Source organism: Leptonotus elevatus, chromosome 2, assembly GCF_054856555.1.
Source record: "Leptonotus elevatus isolate MCC_2025b chromosome 2, RoL_Lele_1.0, whole genome shotgun sequence".
Taxonomy (NCBI): Eukaryota; Metazoa; Chordata; class Actinopteri; order Syngnathiformes; family Syngnathidae; genus Leptonotus; species Leptonotus elevatus.
The window spans coordinates 42,454,071-42,475,164 of record NC_141240.1 but is presented as its reverse complement, the minus strand read 5'-3'; the positions used below and the strand labels follow the sequence as shown (position 1 = coordinate 42,475,164).

The following is a 21,094-nucleotide window of genomic DNA, read 5'->3' as shown; positions in this document are numbered from 1 at the left end:
CTTACCTTGCAGCGTAGCCACATTCCCTTTGAAATCTCACGCAAAACACCTACGGGAACATTTACACGAATATACAGTAGCAGTCCGCTTTGGACTCCGCTTTTCATTTAGAGCAACATTGAGAAAATGATTTGACCGACACAACTCATCACGTCATGTTCCACATTCTATTTGCTTCATTGCCACTTAACTGCTCTGTTTTTTTTTGCAGCTAACTACTCACTGTTGTGAAAACACAAATTAAGCAATTGCGGGGATGGAAAACACAATTTTTTATTCATAGGTTACATCGAAACTAACCTGGAGCTGATTGTGTTTGTTTTTTCCCCACTAAGTGCCAAGAATTAATTGAGATAATAAGAGTAATGTTTTTAGAATGTGTGAAGAAGCTGCAGTACCCGAAGACAGCCTATGCAAGCATCCAGGAGAACATGCAAAGTCTTCATGAAAAGAATGAGAAATTAGATATGAATTAGAGATAGCTTGATGTATGTGTTTTCCCCCTGTTACAAATGATTAGAAGTCAGGAGGCCGATGACCAGAATTTGGAGCCGATCACTTCTTAATCTTAAGACAATCGAGGTCTTTGTTTTAAAGTCCTAACAAAAACAACAGGCTCTACCAGGTTCAGCAGCATGGCTTAGAAAGTTCAAGGAAACCTTGAACAAATGAATAGCTCCCTACATTATTATTTTTTTTTTACAATAAATAAAGTCTAAAATTGTAATGTTAAACTTTCACTTAGCTTTGCTTTAGGTTCTTTTTTTTTCTTTTTTCTTTTTTTCTTTCTTTTCTTTCCTAAAGAGCTCAGTATTGTTCATTCGGAAATGTCATCATCATTGCTCTTTATTTTTTTTTATATATATATATATTTTTTTTTATATATTTTTTTTTTGTGAGTGTGTGGGTGAGTGTGTGCGTGCGTGCGTGCGTGCGTGTATTTGATAGCTTTGCTTTAGGTTCAAACAAAAACAAGTGCTCAGACTTCCAAAGCTTCAAATTGAAAATGTAATTAAAAATAAATAGTTCACTGAAATTAACATAGTATGAAATTGATCTCTCATTTAGATTTGTAATTTTAAAAATAAGGGCAATGCCGATATGCGTAAAATTCCTGAATATGGACGCCAATTTACAACCTTTTTTTTATTTTTTATCTTTGCTTAATGACTCTCCCATTGCTGTCATTGGTTGGCACTACAGAACAAATGGGATGGACCCTTACATTTCATAAAGACTCCCATCTTTGTTACTGCAACACTAGTGCAGCTCATACTCTAATTCATTGATTATTTTTTGACATACCTGGCCAATAAAGATGATTCTGATTCCGTTCCTTTGGTTTTGTCTTTGTACCGTGCAGTCGTCGGGGTGGCTGAGGTACACTCGGGATTGCTGCCACTTGCGCCCTTGGCGGCTTGGCGCCATATTCACATGTGTCCATACATAAGAGGATGTGTTGGTTGGAGATGAAAACGCAATCATGAATGATGCTTGCGAAAAACGAGCGCTAGCGACTCGCTAGGGAGGTTGGTCGCTATCAAGGGCAGATGGGCCATGTGTGTGAGTCGGCGTATGCGTGCGCGCACGTGCGTGCCCCTGCGTCTTTGTACTGGCTAATCTAGGCGTCAGCAGCTTTTTGAGGCTTTTGTGCTGACAATAATCACACAGCGCTCCTCTTTTCAATTCATCAGCAACAACAAGGAAGGGATCACATGTCCTGATGGAGAATACGGCCACGCCGTTAAAGTGGCCATCATGTTGCCTGGTTACTGCTTGCTTTCATGCTGAATGCCACAAAATACAACATACCCCACTTTGTTTTTGCTCAATAATTTATTTTCATGTTGCAGTGTGATGGATGACTAAACGAGAGGTCAAATCTGTAGCAAGCTTTAATTAGAATAATTAAGCCTCAGAATAATGTTAACATCATAAATAAAGCAACACAAGAATTGCTATAACATTTAAAAATACAACCGTGTGCTTTTTCCTGCTGTTGAAAGTGTTACACGTGACCTTTGCAGCTTTTTGAAGGCCCGGAGTGGAGAGAAATTGAAAGCTTTATTTGATGACACCATGAGATGGGGAGACATGAGTTTCAAATGCGTGCAAATTGTTATGTACGACGGTAGCCGGTCTCGCAAGGAAGTCATTGTGAGAAATCCGGGAACCGGCAGAAACGGGAATGATTGTTGTGTTGGGCTGAATGATCATCTTGAAGTCCAGTCAACACTTCAATATGACAAATGCACTTTTCAGTTCAACAAAAAGAAAATGCCCTCAGGTCTTTTGATTGATGTATCATCAAATATCAAATAGAAAGCCCGCTCGTATTTCTATTGGACGAGTGAAGCTGTAAAACGCACACAAACAATTCAACCAGTCTCGCGCAAGCTTTCAGAACAAACAGCCGTCAAGTCTCGCCGCACTGAATGAGACGTACAGGATGTAAACGCGGAAGGCAAACGAAGGCTTTCGTGGGAATGCTACGGAGCGTTGCTAATCGGGAAGTGTGTGTTGGCGCGCACGTGACAGTGTGTAAGCTTTTACAAAGGAGGGAAGCAAAAATACAGAAACATCACTTTTTTTCTCATAAATGTCCGTCACACTTAAAAACATACACCGTAGAAAGATCTTTATATATACATATATATTATCCTCTTTATTTCTCGTTGGTTCCATTAACTGTCCGCTAAAGGACGAAGAAAACATGCATGGACGGTCCACGGAGAAGAACTTCTTGAAGCGCAACTCTCGTTTGTTTCTTTCGACCGTCAAGAAGACAACAGTCTTTGTCCATGACAGACATCTTCTTCTTCGCATTTCAGGATTGGTCATGAGCTTCACTGAACACCTTCAATGTCATCACGTTTGACCTTGCGGCGGCCGTTTGGGCTCACTCGCCTCCTTGTTAGTCATGCAGCAGGTCCTGGAGGCAGTTTGGGGACTTGAAGGTCTCCGGGACTTCGCTGTCCAGCTTACAGATCACCTTGTAGATCGCTTTTTTCCATGACGGGTCGGCGTCTTTGCCGGCCACGATGGCGTTGAAGAACTCGCGGAGCGTCACCTGGGCCACCTCAAGGAATCGATCTGGCACCTGCAAGACCGAAAAAATGTTCCAGATCCATCTCCAAGCACGCTTTGTGTTTCTTAACTGCATCCATATGCAATTGTGAAAATGACGCGACACTTGTTGTGTGTCTGCATGGAAGCGTGCAACTGCCAAGATGACGAACGGGTTCAACATTTTTGGCTGGCAAATACTTTCGAACGTAATCGCAAATACTGGATGTTCAAACGTATTTAAAAACCTTTGAAGGTATTTGCAAGTACGTTTGAATGTTGGCTAAATACTAAAAACGTTTCCCCCCTATTTTCCTACAGGTATCGGTTGGGTTTCCATCCACCCGTTTTTATTCACATTTTCAAGAAATGCAATAATAAACGGTGGAAATTCAAAAAAGGGCCCAAAATTCGCAAAAACGTTTTTATGATTTTGAAGCGTATCGGAAAAAGAAAAATGCGAATGGAAACGGCTTTTGCGAATAAACGTTTTGACCGGATATGACGTCACACGTACGTTTGTAGTCACAAAAGCAATGGCGTATGTTCAAGTAAGGTATGTTTGGACGGACGACGAAACTGAAATCTTTTAGGGAATTAATTGAAGAAGCGAATATTAATTATATATTATATAATTATTATTATTATTATATATATGGAAAACAGCAAAGAAACACTACGGTTTATCAAGAACTACAAAAGCAAACTCGTCACACGACGTCATCGCACGGCGCAGTCGCTTCCTGGTCTTCTTCTTTTTAATGACTAGTGGATCACATCTCTTAATGATGTATAGCGCCACCTACAGCGGTGGAGTCCCCTCTCAATATTTGCAAAAGAACAACAGATGAAAATGAGCATAAATCGCATGTCTGCTTTGCGCATTTTCAGTAAATTTGAAATTCCACTATTGACTTGCACTTGTGTAAGTAAAAAGAAGAAGAAGAAAAAAAAAGAAGCTATTTGTTTTACCATTTGGTCTACATTATAACAATACGTTAAAAAAATGAAGTCAGTAAACATTGTTTATTTGTAATTTCTTATGATTTATTGTTCGGTCTGCCGTGCATGATTTCTCGTCATCATTTTCCCCATGAACAGAAATGGTGCACTGCAGACATAAATCATACGTTGACTTACTTAATTCCCAACATACTAGTATAATGTAGGCCAAATGCTAAAAGTTAATATCCCGGAGCATCATGGTAAAAATGCCAAAGGATTAGCATTTAGCCAACAAGTATGTTTGAACGTATTTGTTAGCCAAAATAATTTCCTCCACGCTTCCGTGTGTGTGTGTGCGTGTTCAGGTGTGTGTGAAAATTCCACTTGTCCTTCCTACATGATTCCCGTCTGTGTGTGTGTGTGTTCCTAACAAGCAGAACGGTACACATCCTCACAGACGGCCATGTTTTGTATTTATTTCCTCCTCCCGGGGGCAAGAACATGCAAAGGCACAAAACCATCAGACAAGCTTGCTCTCCCTTTTGGCGTCTGACTTTTGAACGCACGCATACGCACGCTGACTCCTCCAGACACGGCGCATGATCCTGGACACTCCAGCAAAGTGTGTAACCCTGTCACACGTGGCAGGACACGCCAAGGTTAGACGCCGCCACAACGGATGGATTGCCCCCGCCGCACACACACGCACACACACACACGCACACACACGTACGCGCAATAATGATTCCCTGGACTCTTGTTCACTACTGCCACCCTCCCTCTCTCTTTTTAGCAGCCCCCCCCCCCCTCCGAGACCTCAGTTGTTTCGATGAGGCCCTCTGTCACGGTCCTAACACACTTTTCAGACGTACACAAACGACGACGTCGGATTCATTCGACAACCTGAGCTAATCAGCGGTGTGCGCGACATGTGGCTAATGTGGCTAATAAGCGCTACTTCATGCGCCGGCGCTTTTATCCCGCCGTCATCCTCATCAGTGATGCCAGCGTTGCTTTCATCATCATCTCTTGTTGAGGGGAAAGCACTTGAAACGAGTCATGGCTTTTACGGCAAGTACATGCTGAGGTATGTGACCTCTGACCTGCCGTCGACTGACAATTGAGATCAACTTGGCTATTTGTCATTATTGTTGTTTGACTTCGCGCGCGCGTGTGCGTGTGCGCGCGTGTGTCGAAATCCCTGCCAAGAGACAAGCATCTGCTTCCTTTTTCCTCTTTTTCGCCGACCGAGCCTGCGATCAGGCCTGGCCTTTGTCACATTCTGCGGTTTCCCATTTCTCCCTTTTCAGGCATCGGCATCAGGAAGTGCAGCATAAGAATAATACGAGTTATAATAATAATAATAAGAGAATAAAAATGTTCAAGGATAATATTGCTCAAGTCTGATGGATTGTCAGAGAGGTACAAATAATGTCCCATAATGATGCAGAATTTGATTGACCTTTTGGTTTTCATCAAAAGAATGATGCAATTGTAATTGACCCAAAACACTTCTGAGCTCAGTGTTACGTTGTGGACGTTTCCTTGAGCTATTAAATGGGATTCATTTGGCTGCGTGAACGTTTGTGCAATAGCTCGGATTGATTTTCTATCTCCGCTCAGCTTGAGTGCTCTTTTTCACACACACACACACAGACGATGCTCTGCTTTTTATTCCGGTTATGCCTCGGAAATGTGAAACTCGGCACAAACCTTCAATGATGTTCATTGTTTGCATCATCAATGTAATTGGCTGGGTAGGTTTCAAAAATGGATTCTTCGAATCAAATCCATTTTCCTTTTAATATCCCAATACCGATTCATAAAACAATAAATTGATCCTTTTAAATACATCTGTTTTCCTATAAATTCATGTGAAAGTTGAATTTTACTTCAAGGTCTTTTTTATTTTTACGAAAGTCTTACATTTACGAAAGACCTGCCTTATTGCTCTTTTAAGACAATTCAGGATCTTTTTCATTTTGTATTTACACATTTTAAAATAAAAATATAGTATAAAAATGTATAATTATATGATATACAATTATTAATTATATTATATTATATTATATAATTATATAAATATAAAATGTAAATATATAACAACATTTGTTAGTGTGTGGAATCCTTAATCCAAGTGAATCGTAAATCCAATCCAAGCGGTCCATTGTGAATCGACTCAGGCCTAATAAAAACATCAATGTCAGCCACATGTGCGAGTTTGTTTGCTTACATGAAAAATGGGTGGGCAAACAATAAATGCTGTGCAGAATCCCTGGATATAAAATAGCTGAATATTGATCTTTAGTCAAACTAAAGGTTTTCAGTCCGCAACAAAAACGAAGAACTTGGCCTTCGTGTTCCAACAATTTCTGCTTGGATCGTTAAAAGTGTCTGTTGTCAGACATCTTTTCTATTGGTTATCGTTAGATTGCCAGTAATAATAATAATAATATTATAATATTTTGGAGGGTTTACCGTCAGATAAATGGTTGAAAAAAAAAAAATCATTCGTCTCAGCATCAGCACGAGGACAGTGTTTAAGTTGGTCTTTGTTCTTGCAGGACGGGTCTGCATTCTGAGATTGCTTATGTGTGTGTCACCCAAGAGGACAATAGCCCGGGTCATCTGACCGCGAGGCTGCAGACCACTCGTATCACATGACAGCGGCTCAAGGCCACGTCTTTGTTAGCCGGCCCATTGTCAAAGCTGAGGAGACAGCTGCGGAGGGGAATCACTGTGTACGCGCACGCACGCACGCACGCACGCACGCACGCACGCACACACACACAGCACAGCAACACATAAACCGTCCCCTCGTGACTCCTCATGGCTCAGCGACAAAGACGAGGCCTTCTTCTTCTTCTTCGTCCCAACTGGAAGACACTTGCACATGCGCGCACACGCACGCACGCACGCACGCACGCATTCTCCAAAGCACATGGCTATATTTATAGTGACAGAAACCGGCAGGTGGCTTTGTCTGAAGCGAGGTCTGAGCACCGCTAACTGATTCTCAATCTCCATCAAACCTCGGTCTATTAGCAGCTAATCAATAACGGCCGGCCGCCTCCATTAAGTGACAAAAGAAAATCAACAAATCAAATGGCTGCTTAATTCTCGGAAACAGTATTTATTTAGAGCTGTGGGAATTAGGAGAAGAAAAAAAAATCCCGCCGCTGCTAGCATGGGCTGCTGTGATTGGCGGAGGGCCTTTAAGCAAGCGAGAGAATCGGAAGCAAAACGATTGAATGGTTGAATGAGACCAGAGGAACGATGAAAGAGTAAAGTAAGAGAGAAAGGCATGAGAAGTCGAGCCTTTTATGTGCTTATGAAATCGGATAGTCCTGAAATGTGAGCCCCCCCCCCCAACCCACCCCCCACGGTGTGTCTCATTTGAAGTCAAAGTCACCACACCCACACTTCAAGGGGTCGCTTTCACATCATCACAATGAAATATCTTGAGTATGAATGTATTTTTGTGCACGATTTTTATGCGTGCGTGCGCATCTTTAGGCGCAAATCAAAGTACTTCGAATTGTAGAAATGTTCCGCTGCAAGTGTGTAACCACAAGTGCGCTTGTATTTTCATTCTTTAACCGTTCCGTGTCTCGTATTGCAAAGTCGTCGTTGGCTCAAATGCTTCACAACTTTTCCGCTCGCAAGTTAAGGATGTCATGCCCAACGCTGCTGGCAGACTTCACGGAGACTCGTCAGTCTATTCCCAAAAGAAGGTAAAAAAACCAAAACCAAAAAGGAAGCATTTCTCTTCCTCTTGGCAGTGGCTGGAAGCCGACACCTTCCCCCGAGTGTCCTGGCAAAGAAAACCCTTCTGTCTCTTTTTGTTTTTTGAAGATGAGACTGTCCCCCATTACCTTTCGCTTTCTCCCGCCGCCCCCTCCTCATGCCTCCCTCATTAGCTGCCGGCCGAGCTGTAATTAGGACAAAATACTTCCAGAGAAAGGGCGGCGGTTGGGGGCGGGGGGGGGGGGGGGGGGGCTGCTGAGTGCTGGAGGGGGTTGGCCGATGGGGGAGGTTGTGTACAGAGGGGATGTAGGAGAGTTAGGTGTAAAAAAAAAAAATAATAATAATTTGGCTGGAGAGAAGACGAGCTCATTAATGGAGTTGCAATAATGATGCCAACACAAAATGAAATGCCATCGCCAGGCCATAATTTATGTTAAATGCAGACTGAGCGCCATTAATGTTAAAAGTTATCATGGAACTCGGCGACGCTAACTGGATGCTCAAGTTGTTCTAAGCAGGCAGCGGACAGGTGAGCCGGGAGGAGGTGAGGAGGGAAGCGCAAAAGATGAACGAGGTTGATAAGAGATGAGGAGGACGGAGGCAGAAGGACAAAAAGGAGGGGGGAGGGGGGGGCTGACGAGGGACAAATCAAGGTGGGAGCGTGATGCTAAATTTGGCTAAAAGGAGAAGACTCCTGTGCGCGACGGAGACTTGCTGAATCGGCCGCGGTTCCGGTTTCACGCCTCCAAGCTTGACAAAGAGAAAGAGTCCCCGGCCGCTAATGTTCCCTCAGGGCGGACAAAGGAAGGAGGCAGGTGAAGGTGGATGCAGGCAGGAAAGGCGGCAGAGTAAGGCAGGGACATTTCACACATCCCTCATCACTTTCTTCTTTTAGCCGCTTCTACCAATCGCTAAGATGTGCCGCGTCAATCGCAGCTCGATTTAAAAGAAAGCTCTTCAAAATAGAACCTTAATCCGCTGACTAAAAATAAGAATCTGAAACAAACTCTGCCATAAATGCTTCGCATGTGCGGCTTCAGTGACCTTCACTTCAGTCATGCAAAATACATAACAGTGCTTGTCACGGTAAAAAAAAAATAATAATAATACAAAAGCGTGTTTTTGCTTGTGTGCGTAACGCTAATGGATGTCTCTAAATGCTGCTGATGTTGTGTCAGAGTTGAAAGGCCCTCAGGTCCCCTTCCACTAATATTGGGAGAAGACAAGTGAGGGGGGAGAACGTGACTTGTGCAAATCGTTTTGACAAGGACACCCGCGCCTTGAGCGCCGTCCTCCGACACACACAAACACGTTTACAAACACACACACACACACACACACACACAGGCTGCAACGTCCACACCTCAGCAGAAAATCGGGAGGTGACTGTTGCGTTCCCAACGGCTGACTTGGAGGACGTTTGCCGAAGCTGAAACATTTGACTTTCAGCATTTGGGACTGGATGTCATTCCAAATGGCGGCTTCCTATTTATTTTCACAAGATCGTATTCGACCTTGGCCTCAACCACCTTTGAAGTGGGCCTAAGAAGTCCTGCCAGTAGACGACGAGAGCCTGTTTATGGACAAACCAACACTGCTGACGAAGAAAGCAGCGCAGTCATATCTTCATTTGCAAGTTGAAGTCGCGCCAAGACTAAACTTAGAACTCGGTCAACTTGAGTCGTCCTCATGCGAGCATCTGGACCATAGCTTGGCTTACGGTAGCTCTTTGCTCGTGTTTCCATTCGCGGTGTGCTCCAAAAATGGAAACGAGAATATATCGTTGCAAACCTCTTTACAATGCACGCGTATCTATATTGATATTGCACGTCCATTCATAAAGTTCCCCGCCGCGTCTCTGGAAGCTTCTCTTTGCTGTGCAGTGTGCGCACGTTTCAACAAGGCACGGCGCTGGCGGTAAACTGGAAGTGATGCTAACATTAGAAGAAAACAAATTTGCCGCCCAGCATATTCAAAAATGTCATTTGTTGTCATGAAAATGCATTTAAGTAATATAAAACATTGGGATATCTTGAAGGCCGCAATACGTATTGTGACGTTGTTGGCAATAACCAGCCCTTTTTTTTCTGCGTTTAATTGTTATTATACCGTTCAATTAATGGCTGAAAGCGCATCGGCAACTAGCACTCCTTTTTCACTTTTAAGCTTCCTCGGAAGAACATTTTTGGGGGGAGCCATCGACAGCCTTGTAATGATAAAAAAAACTCATAAGTTGGCGCGTTCCTAAGTCAAGTAGCGTTGTCGTGAAAATTAAAAAGAGAGAGAAAATGGTGACTGTTGTGTGTGCATGTTCCTCCTCCTACCTCAAAGTCATTGGCTTTGTTGTAGTGCATGTTGAGCGCCCGGAAGATTTCGGCGTCGCGGCCCACCGCCAGCTCCTCCACGGCGGCCACGCCCTCGTTGATGGCCTGCCGGGCGAACTTCTCCATCTGGATGTAGTAGAACTCTCGGAAATTGCTGAACCACTTGATCAGCTGGGACGTGATGCAGCGGTTGAACTGCAAGAGGTCAGAAAGGTCAGGAGCGAACGCGGCATCCTGATTGGGTCCTGTCATTGCTTGAAAAATTCGCCTTCGTGTGTACGAAACACACGGCAACACTTCGGAGCCGGTGAAAGTGTGTATTTTGTGTGTGTGTGAGTCTGGCGAGCTTCACCATGGAGATTAAGCTCCGTATTGTTACGCCACATCTTTGTGCAAGGACATGGCCTGTGCAGGATTGGGAGGGTGGGGCTTTCTGAAAGATGGGGGGGGGGGCATGCAGGGCTTTGCTTGGAATAGTGGAAAAGAAAGAGATTTCTTTGCTACTTGCTTTACCAAGGAGTTGCTTACCATTTTTACAGAACTTTATTTATAGTTGCTTACTGAGTGGGGGAACTGTGTGTGTGTGTGTGTGTGTGTGTGTGTGTGTGTGTGTGTGTGTGTGTGTGTGTGTGTGTGTGTGTGCAGTAGTAGTAGTACGCATCATTCATCAAACACTATGTTGCCCAATTTTTTTTTATGCTGCAGTACCATGTTTGGCCACTGCAATCGTAAGATCAGAGTACAGCTGTACAATACCTTGACTTACGAGTTTAAAAAGTAAAAAGCATGACCAGGCTCGTAACTCAAGTAACACATATTTCCAATCGATATTCCCCAGTTGAATTGAGATGCCAATCGTCTGTTACAGTCCCAAAATTTACAGAATTTATTTATTTTTGTTACGTTTTCCGTGAAGACAAATAGCCCATTATTGTAACTAAGCAAAACAAAACATAATGAAATGTGATCAAATAAAATGCATGTAATGAACTGGTTTTTATAATATGTAATTGGTGTATACAGTTTAAAAAAATATATATTTGCTTTAACTTTTGGGGGGAGCCAACCCCCATTTTTGTAGAAAATGCTTATTGAATGTTTTTTGTTTTTTTATAATTTGGGGGGCTTAAAAAAACACTTTTTGTTTTCAATGGATTTATAATAGGCATTAATTGTTACTGGATTTTCACAATTTGGAGGGAAAAAAACGGACCAATTGGAGGCTCGCACCGGACAAATTTGGGGCACCCGTGAATCAACACACTGTCGTCAAATATTCCAGCCGCACGCGTTGCCCGACACCTGCCATACGCGCACCTGCCATACGCGCACCTGCCATACGCGCACCTGCCATACGCGCACCTCCCCCACTGCAGTTCGCCGATTCCCGATTGCTGCTCTGCATAGGACAGGAGAGGCGACAAAGCGCTGAGCGTGACGCTTGCCACTTTGTGTTTACAACCAAAAGAAGGGAAAGGAGCAGCATCAGAAAAAAGTGTCAAGTGACCCGTGTCAACCCCCGACCCCCCCCATCAGCCATTCCACACGCCCTTGCCACAAACATGCCAGAAAGCCAACGTTTAAGAAGTGCATGTGCTGCAGCGTGGCACATTTTTGGAAGACAATTTGAATGTGCACAATCAACATAAAATAGTCTCCGTAGGTTCTCTGTTATTTTTTGCTGGCGTATTGAAGTGACACACAAACATTAGACGTGGACACTGTCGAAGTAGCTGCAGTCACCGCACGTGAAGCTTAACGTTGCTGTCTTTCGATAAACATGTCTTTTCGACGCTATTTAAGTAGTAGACTCGTGACCCTGACCCGGGTTATCATTGTCATGACTCTCTATGGGTCGTATTCTCCTCGGTCAAAGAAGGGATGCGTCTGCTGCCCGTTTTGGCCACACAAATCCTCCCATTGACTGAAGTATGCCACTGATGAACTTTCATGAAATGTATGATGCACCCTGGAGGGACTGAACATGAAATGAGGTTCCCGGTCAAACCTGAGACTTGAGAATCTCGTCTCTTCTGAACTCCAGAGGCTGTAAAAGTGCAACATCATATTGCACGTCTTGATTCAATCAACTGCTTTGGAGCTTCGCTGGTGACAGGCACGGCACGGTACGGTACGGCACGGCACGGCACGGCGCGGCGCGGCACGGCACGGCACGGCTGGTAACTCGTGCTGTGCATTCATTTGGCAAATGGACTTTTTATTGGACTGTATATTTTAGTCACATATTTGAAGTGCAATTGGTATACTTGATGTCAATAAGATTCTTTTTACAGGTCTTTCCTCCTTTAGTTAAGAATATATTTTTAGGCATGTTTTGGCCACTATACCGCACAACCGCTCTTTCCCAATACCGTCATTACTGTGAAATAAAATGGCAACCCCTTGAGGCTGTTTAGATACTCAATTAGATTGAATATTGTCATTTTGAGTGTTTAAATAATTGGTAATGAAACTACTGCTGGTTGACATCCTAAAAATTGGCTGCGTAACTCCAATTATCACGAGTAACATGATGGAATGTATACACTCCAGATAAGTGGGGTTTCCATCCACTTATTTGTATTCAAATTTTCAAGCATTGCGAAAAATAAACTGAATTGAAACACCAGAAATTCGAAAAAAGCCCAAAGTTTTTACGCTTGGTGGGGAGGGATTTTGAAGCGTACCAGAAATAAGGAAAATATGAATTCTGGCTATGGAAACAGCTTTTGCAAATAAGCGACCAGAAGAGCGGATGCTACGTCACACGTACATTTGTAGTCACAAAAAAATGGTGGATGATAAAGTAAAATATGTTTGTGGAGACGAAGAAACATCTTCTTTTTTTATTTTTTTTTATTAATTAAAGAAAAAACATGAATGCAATTTTAGATCAGTAATCTGTCCATTTTGTGTCTTGTGGCAGAGAGACACACTTGCGTATATGACGTCATCTCACGGCGCAGTCTCCTCCCACTATTCGCAAAAGAAGAACGGAAGGAAACGGGCAAAAGTGGCATGTCCGTTTTGCGCATTTTCACAAAATTCGCTTAAAAATTTGAGACATTTGGATGGAAACTTGACTATAGGCCAATATGGTTTTTTTTCATGGCCGATGCCGATTGTTAGTAGTAACTGAGGCCTGATAACTAATATTTGAAGCCGTTATTCAATTTCAGTAAAAAAAAAAAAGGGGGGGGGTATTGGCGTCAAAATTGTTTAAAATACAAATGCCAATCTGGACTTTGTTGGAATGTCTTAAAGCATTTATGCTTATTATGACCAATTTTCTGACTTTTCATCATGTATATTTATTTATTTATTTATTTTTATCTTAGACAATATACTTCATTGTAAATTCCTAAAAAAAAAAGTTCAGTCAGCTTCCAAGGTTAGCAGTGCGTCTTAAAAAGTTAAATGGCCTGGTTTTTTTCCCCCCAAATTGAGCTGAAGTCTTAAACTTTGACATTTCTTTGTTTTAATGTTGAAAAAAAAAACAAATGTTCAGAAGGTTCCCACGGTCAACAGTATCTCTTATAAAGCTAACTGAAATTTTTAATTAATTAATTCTAGTTCCCTGAGATGAAAATGGTTTTACCTTTTATCAGCCGTCAGATTTTGAAAAAGGCCGAAAAACGATATTCGCCAAAAACGCCCAATATCGGGCCGATTATCGGTCTCTCTCTTGTGTACGCGCTCGTCGCCCTCTCTCGCAGGAAAAACTTTGACGTGAGAGAGGAGTGAGTCAGATGAATCCACATCCCCTCTCGCCTTAACAAGTCCTTAATTGCGCTCGCTTACTCTCTCAAGACAACCTTGAAGTCTTCATGCTCACATGCGAGTGTCTCCTCAGAAGGAGGAGAGGCCTATTAGCGTTGTGTGTGCGTGCGCGTGCGCGTGCGCGTGCGTGCATACGACATTTGTGCGCTCCAACCCACTTCCCACAGCGTGCTCAGCCGTCATTCTACACAAGAGGCTCATCTTTAAGAACTGCTTTCCCAGAGACGAGTCCATTCAAGTCCAATTAGTGGGAGCCATTCAGAGTCCTAATTCCCTTACAGTGAATCTGCCTGATCCTTTGCACACATGCTACTTATTGTTCCCGGGGAGGGAGGGGCGGGACGGCCATGAAAGCGCGAGTGAGACACTGACCCGGATTTTGAAAATGTGATCGTAATGAGGGCGACGAATGCAACGGGACAATGCAACAACACATAATAAAGTAAAAGGACAGCCGGGCTCGTCGCAAATAGGATTAGTCGAGCTTCATTTTATATTAAGCGAAATAATATCCTCCCGTAGATATATGATAGATTAACCGGGATTATATGTCAATTAAAACTACATTTAACAATAAATCATTTGCATAAACTGCTTACAGAAGAGCAGACACTTCTTATATATATATATATATATATATGTATATACAATAAGTGCAAATTACGATAGGTTTGGCTCACGTTATGGCCAATGAATATATTTGATCAGTTGTCAGTGATTTTGTAATGTTAGTGCATTTGTGCCATTGAGACTGATGGCCCATTAAATACACACACACACACACGCACACACACACGAGCAGCAGGTGAGCTTAGCAACCCCAGTGTTTGCCTAGCAACGCCATGTCCCGGCGACCCTTGTTACCATGGCAGCCAACGAGGATGTGGCACTGCCTGGAGGAAATGGTCACGGCACATATGAGCCGCAGGGCAGCTGGTGTGTGTGCGTGTGTGTGCGCGTGTGTGTGTGTGTGCATGCGCACACTCATTTGAATGCGCTGTCCCGGATCCACGAAGGAGCCGTATGCTCTTTTGCAACAAAACACATCGCAGCCTGTAAACACAAAACAATCAGCGGCTTTGTTTTAATGCTGCCGTTGTTGTCATTTATTTATGCCCCGCCCCCTCCTCAGTGCGCTCCCGCTGTCATTTACTTACAATCATCCACCCCCGCGACTCACACGTCTTCTATCTGGCTTGCTGTCAGTTGAACTTAACTTTAGTTCATGCTCACCTTCTTAATATGAATGATTTGATGTTTTCATTTACGTCATTTCACAAATGAAAGTGAAAGCCTTGTGTGTGTTTTGAATGACAAGCTAAGATAAAGGTTGAGGTCGAGGTTGAGAATCCAGCCCCCCCCCCCCCCCCCCCCCAACCGATTAAGGCCAGAAAGTGTAATTGTGCTCCAACTGGAGCGCCCATCTGCGGCATGCAAATGCTCAAAGTACAATATAAATAAAGCAAATGGCTTGATGGATAATTTAGCATCTCGTACCCGCACACCTGCAGCGAAGCCCGCAGCATTTTTTTTAAATGTTCAATTGTTTTTGTTTGACAGATGCTCCCCCCGCGGGGGGAGGCACGCCCGGGTGAACAAAAACGCGTGATTTTAAAGCTGGCGTTCAGCGTCTGAGAAACAGGAAGTGACAAATGCTCACCTTGACATCAGAGAAGAAGATTTTCAGCATGTTGGAGGACGGATAGCGAGAGTAGAAGAACATGAGTTTGGCCTTCTTGAGGTGGTTGGGAGACAAACCCTCTTGGATCTGGAGAGGAGCGTTAAGATGCCAACAAAGCCCAAAAATCGGGATATAATGCGCACGAGTCTTGGAAAAGGGAAGCGAGAAAGAAAGAAAGAAAGAAAGAAAGCATGCCAGAATTCAACCAAAGACAAAAAGAGGAATTCAAAATCAAGCGTGCAATTGAGAGGACGATGTTTGCCAGAATCGTAAAGACCTTTACAGACAATGGCAGTTTCTTTGGATCGTTGTCGTGGTCCAGCGTGTTGCATATATGATATCATTGTCGTTATTATAGCAACCTGTATTCTAATTATTTGAATGATTTAATTATGGGACATCTGGCTGTCCTGCTGGGACAATTGTGACGCGCCGATGATGTCGCTTTTGGATGCTGGTTCGCCGTAATGTCACCGAATAGAACGTTGGAAAATAAAATAGCTTTTTTCAAAAAACAAATAAACATGTCATTTGTATGATTATTATTTAAAAAAATAACAACAATATAACCTATAAAAATGTTTTTTAAAACCAAATATTTTAGGGCGGGAAATATAAAATAGTTGTCACAAAATGGTATGGCAGGAAAAACCAAAACGAAAAAAACGGTTAGCGCCTCGTCAACAGGTGCTCCTCAACATCATCCGCTCTGTTAGCATCGTGTCAAAACCAAGAAAATGCAAATTGTCGAGATGTTGGACCGCATGTGCACGTTTGTGTGCATGTATGACACATGCATGTGCGCAACGACAGCTGTGCTCCGCCATTTTGCCACCACATTAACAGCCCTATAATCTATCAGTGAAGACGAGGCAATCAATGTGACCCCCTGCAAGGTCAATTAGTGCGCACGCGCAAACACGCACACACGCACACACGCTCAGAACCCCCAGGGGCCCAATATGGCTGCAAATAGGAGAAAGAAGAAAGTTAGCAAAGTCAGCAAAGAAGAGAAAGCAGACGTTTGTCTCGTCAGTCCCGCATTTCACTTCTGTCGCTTCCATTCGCTCCTCGTTGTGCGCTCGTCACAAATAACTTTTGTGAAAGTGGACGTGAGTCCTGCTCAGTCATCCATCTTTCATTCTGCCGCAGCCAGAATCAAGTGACACCGTTACCTGTTTAACATTCATGCCAACCTGTCACTTTGCACCGTGGATTATACATCTGTTTCTCGCAAGCCTGTTTTCGTGTAGCAGCTCACAAATCTGACTAACAATATGATGAAGTGCGTGCGTGCGTGTGTGTGCGCGCGCGCGTGCGTGCGTGCGCGCGTGTTGAGGTAACTGTGAGTCAGTGAATAAACAAAGCAAGTAGTGCCGCTCCTTCCTGTTCTTCATTGTCTCTTTATCGGTGTGTGTTTTGTGAACGGCATCAGCTGTAACCCGACCTTGCAGCCAGGTGTGCGCATGTTTGTGTTTGTGGGGGCTAGCTTAAAGGGAACGGGGGGGGGGGGGCTGAGGGGGCAAATTCATAAATGAATTAAGTTCCTCTGCTCAGCTCTGCAGTGCACAAATGATTAGCAATAAACAGACAGGAGCGTTCGTACGTGTGAATCCTTGGTCGGAATGATCACGCGGACGTGTTGCTGGTCGTCCTCGTCAACGTTTATCCTTGCAGAAAGATAAGCTTTTTTAAAATTAAAATTGACCATAGTTCATTTTAAACTGTAAGAATGAATGCATATTTGCGGACCATCTTTGCGGGTCTGATTTTTTTTGTTCTCTCGCGCCATCGTTTATCAAGCTCGAGTCGGCGACATTTTCTGAAAAGTGTCACAGCTCGTCTTATCTGACGTGTTTGTTTTTGCTTTAGAAAGATGAGTTCATGGCCAAACACAATCTTTGAAAAAATATTGTATCATTTGAATGGTTAATTTTCCTTGTAATGAATGTAAAAACATTTTCAAACCAAAGCAAACAGCGGGATCAAGAGGCTTAACTAATATTCGTTTTTTTCCCCCTCCAACATCTAAATTAGCTTTGAAGCTACACTGAGATCAAATCGTTGTGACTGCGAGGAATTCCTGCTTGTGAGGTTCAAAGTCTCGTTTAGCTGCCACTTTGTTCTTCAAACCGCGTGCGCTTGTAAATGTGACCGCGCATGCCCTCGCCATATGAAAGGTTAGGAATGAAAAGATAAACAGCTACCTGCAAACACCTGCCCACGCGCACGCTCCCCGAAAGGGCCAACATTTGCATGTGCGCGCGCGCGCACGGCAAACGAGTGAACGCACACGCAGCCGCCGAGCAAGCGAGCGCGAAGGCCGACCAATCAAAGTGCGCGTAGGACGGACTTAAGGAGGAAGACGGCGTTGCGAACGCGGACGCCGTTTGAAAACGGGCATCAATGAGGCCGAGCGTCTTTTGCGCTCTTTGAAACATGATTCGCTTTGAGCTGCTGGACGCGCGGCGTTGACCTGACGTTCCCGCCCCCCCCACTTGCTTTGAACGCTTACGTACAAAGTCTGCGTGATGAAAGTGAGCAAACGGCGCGACTGAGCGCGAGACGCGCCGACTTAAAAGAAGTTGAGAGAGCGGCGTGCGACCCGTTTAATCTTCCCCGCTCTTGCAAGACCCGGCGCACCCCTTTTCATCTTCCCCTCTCGGCACGGAAACAAGAGGGTACCAATTAGCGGCGACTAATTGATATTAAAGACTTTGTGCCGGTGGTGCCGGCAGCTGCTACCCCAAGACACCTCGTGCAAATACACGCACACACACAGTGAGAAGGATACGGTGCCGCTTGAGTACGGCGAGATGTCGGCCATATCTGCCAGGTCGCCGCATTCGGACTTGATGAGAGACAGAGACAAACCTTCAGACCCGTGTTGACTTGGTGAGCTCTGCCTGTTGTGGTGGTGACCAAGGTGCCCTCCGGCTAGGGTGGCCATTTTGGTTCTCAGGCTTACGGTTTCACGGGTCATGTCCATGGAATCTGGCGAGGAGTGGATGTGGTGGTGGTGGTGGTGGTGGTCCTTGGGCACTGGGGTGTAGCCTGCCCCCCCACCGTGGGATCCCAGGGGGCTGTGAAAGGGGTAGCCCATGAGCGGAAGAGGGAAAGGGTGGCGAAAAGATGGAGGGCTGAAGCCAAGAGTGGCTGAGAGAGGCAAAGGGTGGAGGGAGGGGTGGTGAGGAGGCGGTGGAGGAGGAGGAGGAGGAGGTAGAGATGCGCTGCCGTTCTCCTCGCCGCCGCCGCCGCTCCCGCCGCTCTTGCGCACCACCAGCGGCAGCGCCTCCGTTTGATCGTTGGGCGTCGGCGCACCGCTCAGACCGTTGAACGGGTCCAATGGGCTCGGCACTATGATGTCGCTGAAGCAGTGGAGTCTTTGATTGGAGTGGTAGTTGGAGGCGGGGCCGCCGTCGTCGTGAAGACCGAGGCCAAAGGCACCGCCGCCAAAACGAGGGTCCGGGGTGAGAGAAGGGAGCGGGCCAAAGGGCAGCGGGCCAGAAGAGGAGGAGTTGGAAGAAGAGGAAGGGGCAGCCGGTGTGCTGCGGCAGCCGCGACGGTGGCTGGCGGCCTGCTTGTGCGACGAGAAGCCTTTAACGACCGTGTCAACGACCTGCGAGACGGCGCAGTTCAGCTCCTGCTTCAGCGTCTCCGCTAACTGCCTGCCGCCTTGCCTCTTCATCATCCTCTCGCCATTCCTCTCCTCGTCCTCATCCTCGGCCCTTCCCGCCGCGTCCTCCTCCATCTCTCGATCCATCAAGGCCCGTTGTCGCAGCAGGGCTCGGGCCCGGTCCAGGAACAGGCCCGGGTCCAGCTCTGACGGGTCATCATGGCGCCGCCGCCCTCTGTTCCTGTGCCTTTCCTCGAGGCCGTCGGAGCGAACGCTGTCCTCGGACAGGTTACCGTCCTCGTCCCTCTCGCCGCTTCGGTCCACCTCGCCGCCCTGGCGGTTTTCCTCCTCCTCTTCCGTGTCAGAGTCGTAGATCTGGTAGAACTTCTCCTGAAGTTGGCGCAGTTGCTTCTGAACAGGAAAGAGCAGAGCGTGTTTTGATTAGTGTCTCGCAAGCCGGATGAACAAGTGTCGTTCTTGAAGTAAGAATCAGCGCCTATAATTGAACAGGTCGTTTTTTTTCACCCAAATCTTTGCATTCCTATTTAAATGCAGAGTCGCCACTTCTGCCACCCCTGTTGGTGACGCACCTGCATGTCTTCCAGCTGCAGTTTGAGCTGCCGCCTCTCCTCCTGCCGCTGCTCCTGCCTGGAACGCACCATCTGGGTGAAGCTGTGCTGCTGCTGAGGCAAGCGCTGCTTCCTCTTGTTCTCCCGGTACACCTCGCCAGCGCTGACCCCGCCCGCCCGCGAAGCGGGAGAGCCGAGGAGGGAGGAAGCCGCGCAGTCGCTTCGTCTGAGGCCGCGGCCGTCGCTTCCGCCTCTGCGCTCGTTATCGTTGTCGCGGTCGCTCCCCTGCCTGCGATCGTCGCTGCTTGGCCGGACCAGCGGCGAGTGGCTCATACCGCGGATGATGTTTTCCACGCGAGCCCGCTTCGCCCGAAGGTGCTCGTCCGACAGCCTGTCGAGGTCAAATGTGGAGAGGGACAGCGGCTGAGGGTGGGAGCCGAGGTTGGAAGGAGGTAGCGGTCGTCCGAATGACGGCGGGGCCGAAGGGAGCGGTCCTGGCGAAAGGCAGTTGGACGGGCTGTCCCGGTCCTGAGACGAGGAATTGCTGCAGGCATCCTCAGCCTGGATCTCCGAGCCGCCGCTGGACAGCGCGCCGCTGCCCTGCAGAAGGCAGCAGTCAGACACGATTACTGATTGGCCGATACTTTCATGGGAGAACGCTGAAGAAATGACACGTTGCTACAGCTTTAAGTAGTCCGCTTGAATAACATTGTAAATTTACTGTCTCCCCAAAAGAGCTCAACCCAGCCAACAAGTCTAAACAATTGGCAACAAAAGTGAGAACACCTCTAAGTGAAAATGTTCCTATTGTGGCCACATTGCTCTTTTCACTCCCTGGTATCATGTGACTAATTCATGTTAGTGTATATGGATTAATATGGGTAGTCCAGTCAAAAAGAGACTGATCCAAACATGTGGGTTTGCTAAGTAACCCAAAACATTCCCCAACTTCTCTTGCTGGGTCAGCCCCTTTTTGACCCAATTTGAATCATTTTTGACCCGACGTTTATCAGAGTAATTTCACCTGAAAAGTAAGTACCTGGAAGCCGGAGTCACTCCCCCCATTCTTGCCCATATTATTCTTCAGAAGCTGTGAGATGATGGTTGCCCCAGTGAAAGGCATCATGGCGTCCTCGTACGAGTTGGCCCGCTTGAGCAACTTCCTCAGAACGTTGGATTTCTCCCCATCGCCGTCGCTGCGGCCGACGAGCGAGCAATCTCCGTCCCGGTCGGGGCTGCGGGATTGGTTCATGTTGTCGAGGAGGATCGCCGCGACGCTGCCCACGGTCCGTTTCACACCGATGTCCACTCGTCGGCGCTTGGTCTGTCTGGTTAGAAGCGCGGCGCTGTCGTGATCAGGCATCAC

At 45.8% G+C, this 21,094-nt stretch overlaps 1 protein-coding gene and 1 long non-coding RNA gene across 3 annotated transcripts in view; one reads left to right on the top strand and one right to left on the bottom strand.

Moving 5' to 3' along the window:
* The window catches only part of LOC147180102 (uncharacterized), a 128,156-nt gene that overhangs the window by 31,357 nt on the left and 75,705 nt on the right, over positions 1 to 21,094 (top strand). The gene's annotated exons all lie outside the window — the stretch shown is intronic.
* prox1a (prospero homeobox 1a) overlaps positions 1,832 to 21,094 on the bottom strand; it is a 20,824-nt gene continuing 1,561 nt past the window's right edge. The window contains exons 2-7 of the mRNA XM_086069436.1: positions 20,768 to 21,094; positions 19,750 to 20,328; positions 18,338 to 19,570; positions 15,523 to 15,630; positions 10,083 to 10,277; positions 1,832 to 3,100 (exon numbers count right to left, since the gene is read on the bottom strand). The exon at positions 20,768 to 21,094 is cut by the window's right edge and continues 51 nt beyond it. Of these exons, the coding sequence (XP_085925562.1) occupies positions 2,915 to 3,100; positions 10,083 to 10,277; positions 15,523 to 15,630; positions 18,338 to 19,570; positions 19,750 to 20,328; positions 20,768 to 21,091 (2,625 nt within the window). The 5' untranslated portion in view covers positions 21,092 to 21,094 and the 3' untranslated portion in view covers positions 1,832 to 2,914. The remainder of the gene's footprint in view (positions 3,101 to 10,082; positions 10,278 to 15,522; positions 15,631 to 18,337; positions 19,571 to 19,749; positions 20,329 to 20,767) is intronic.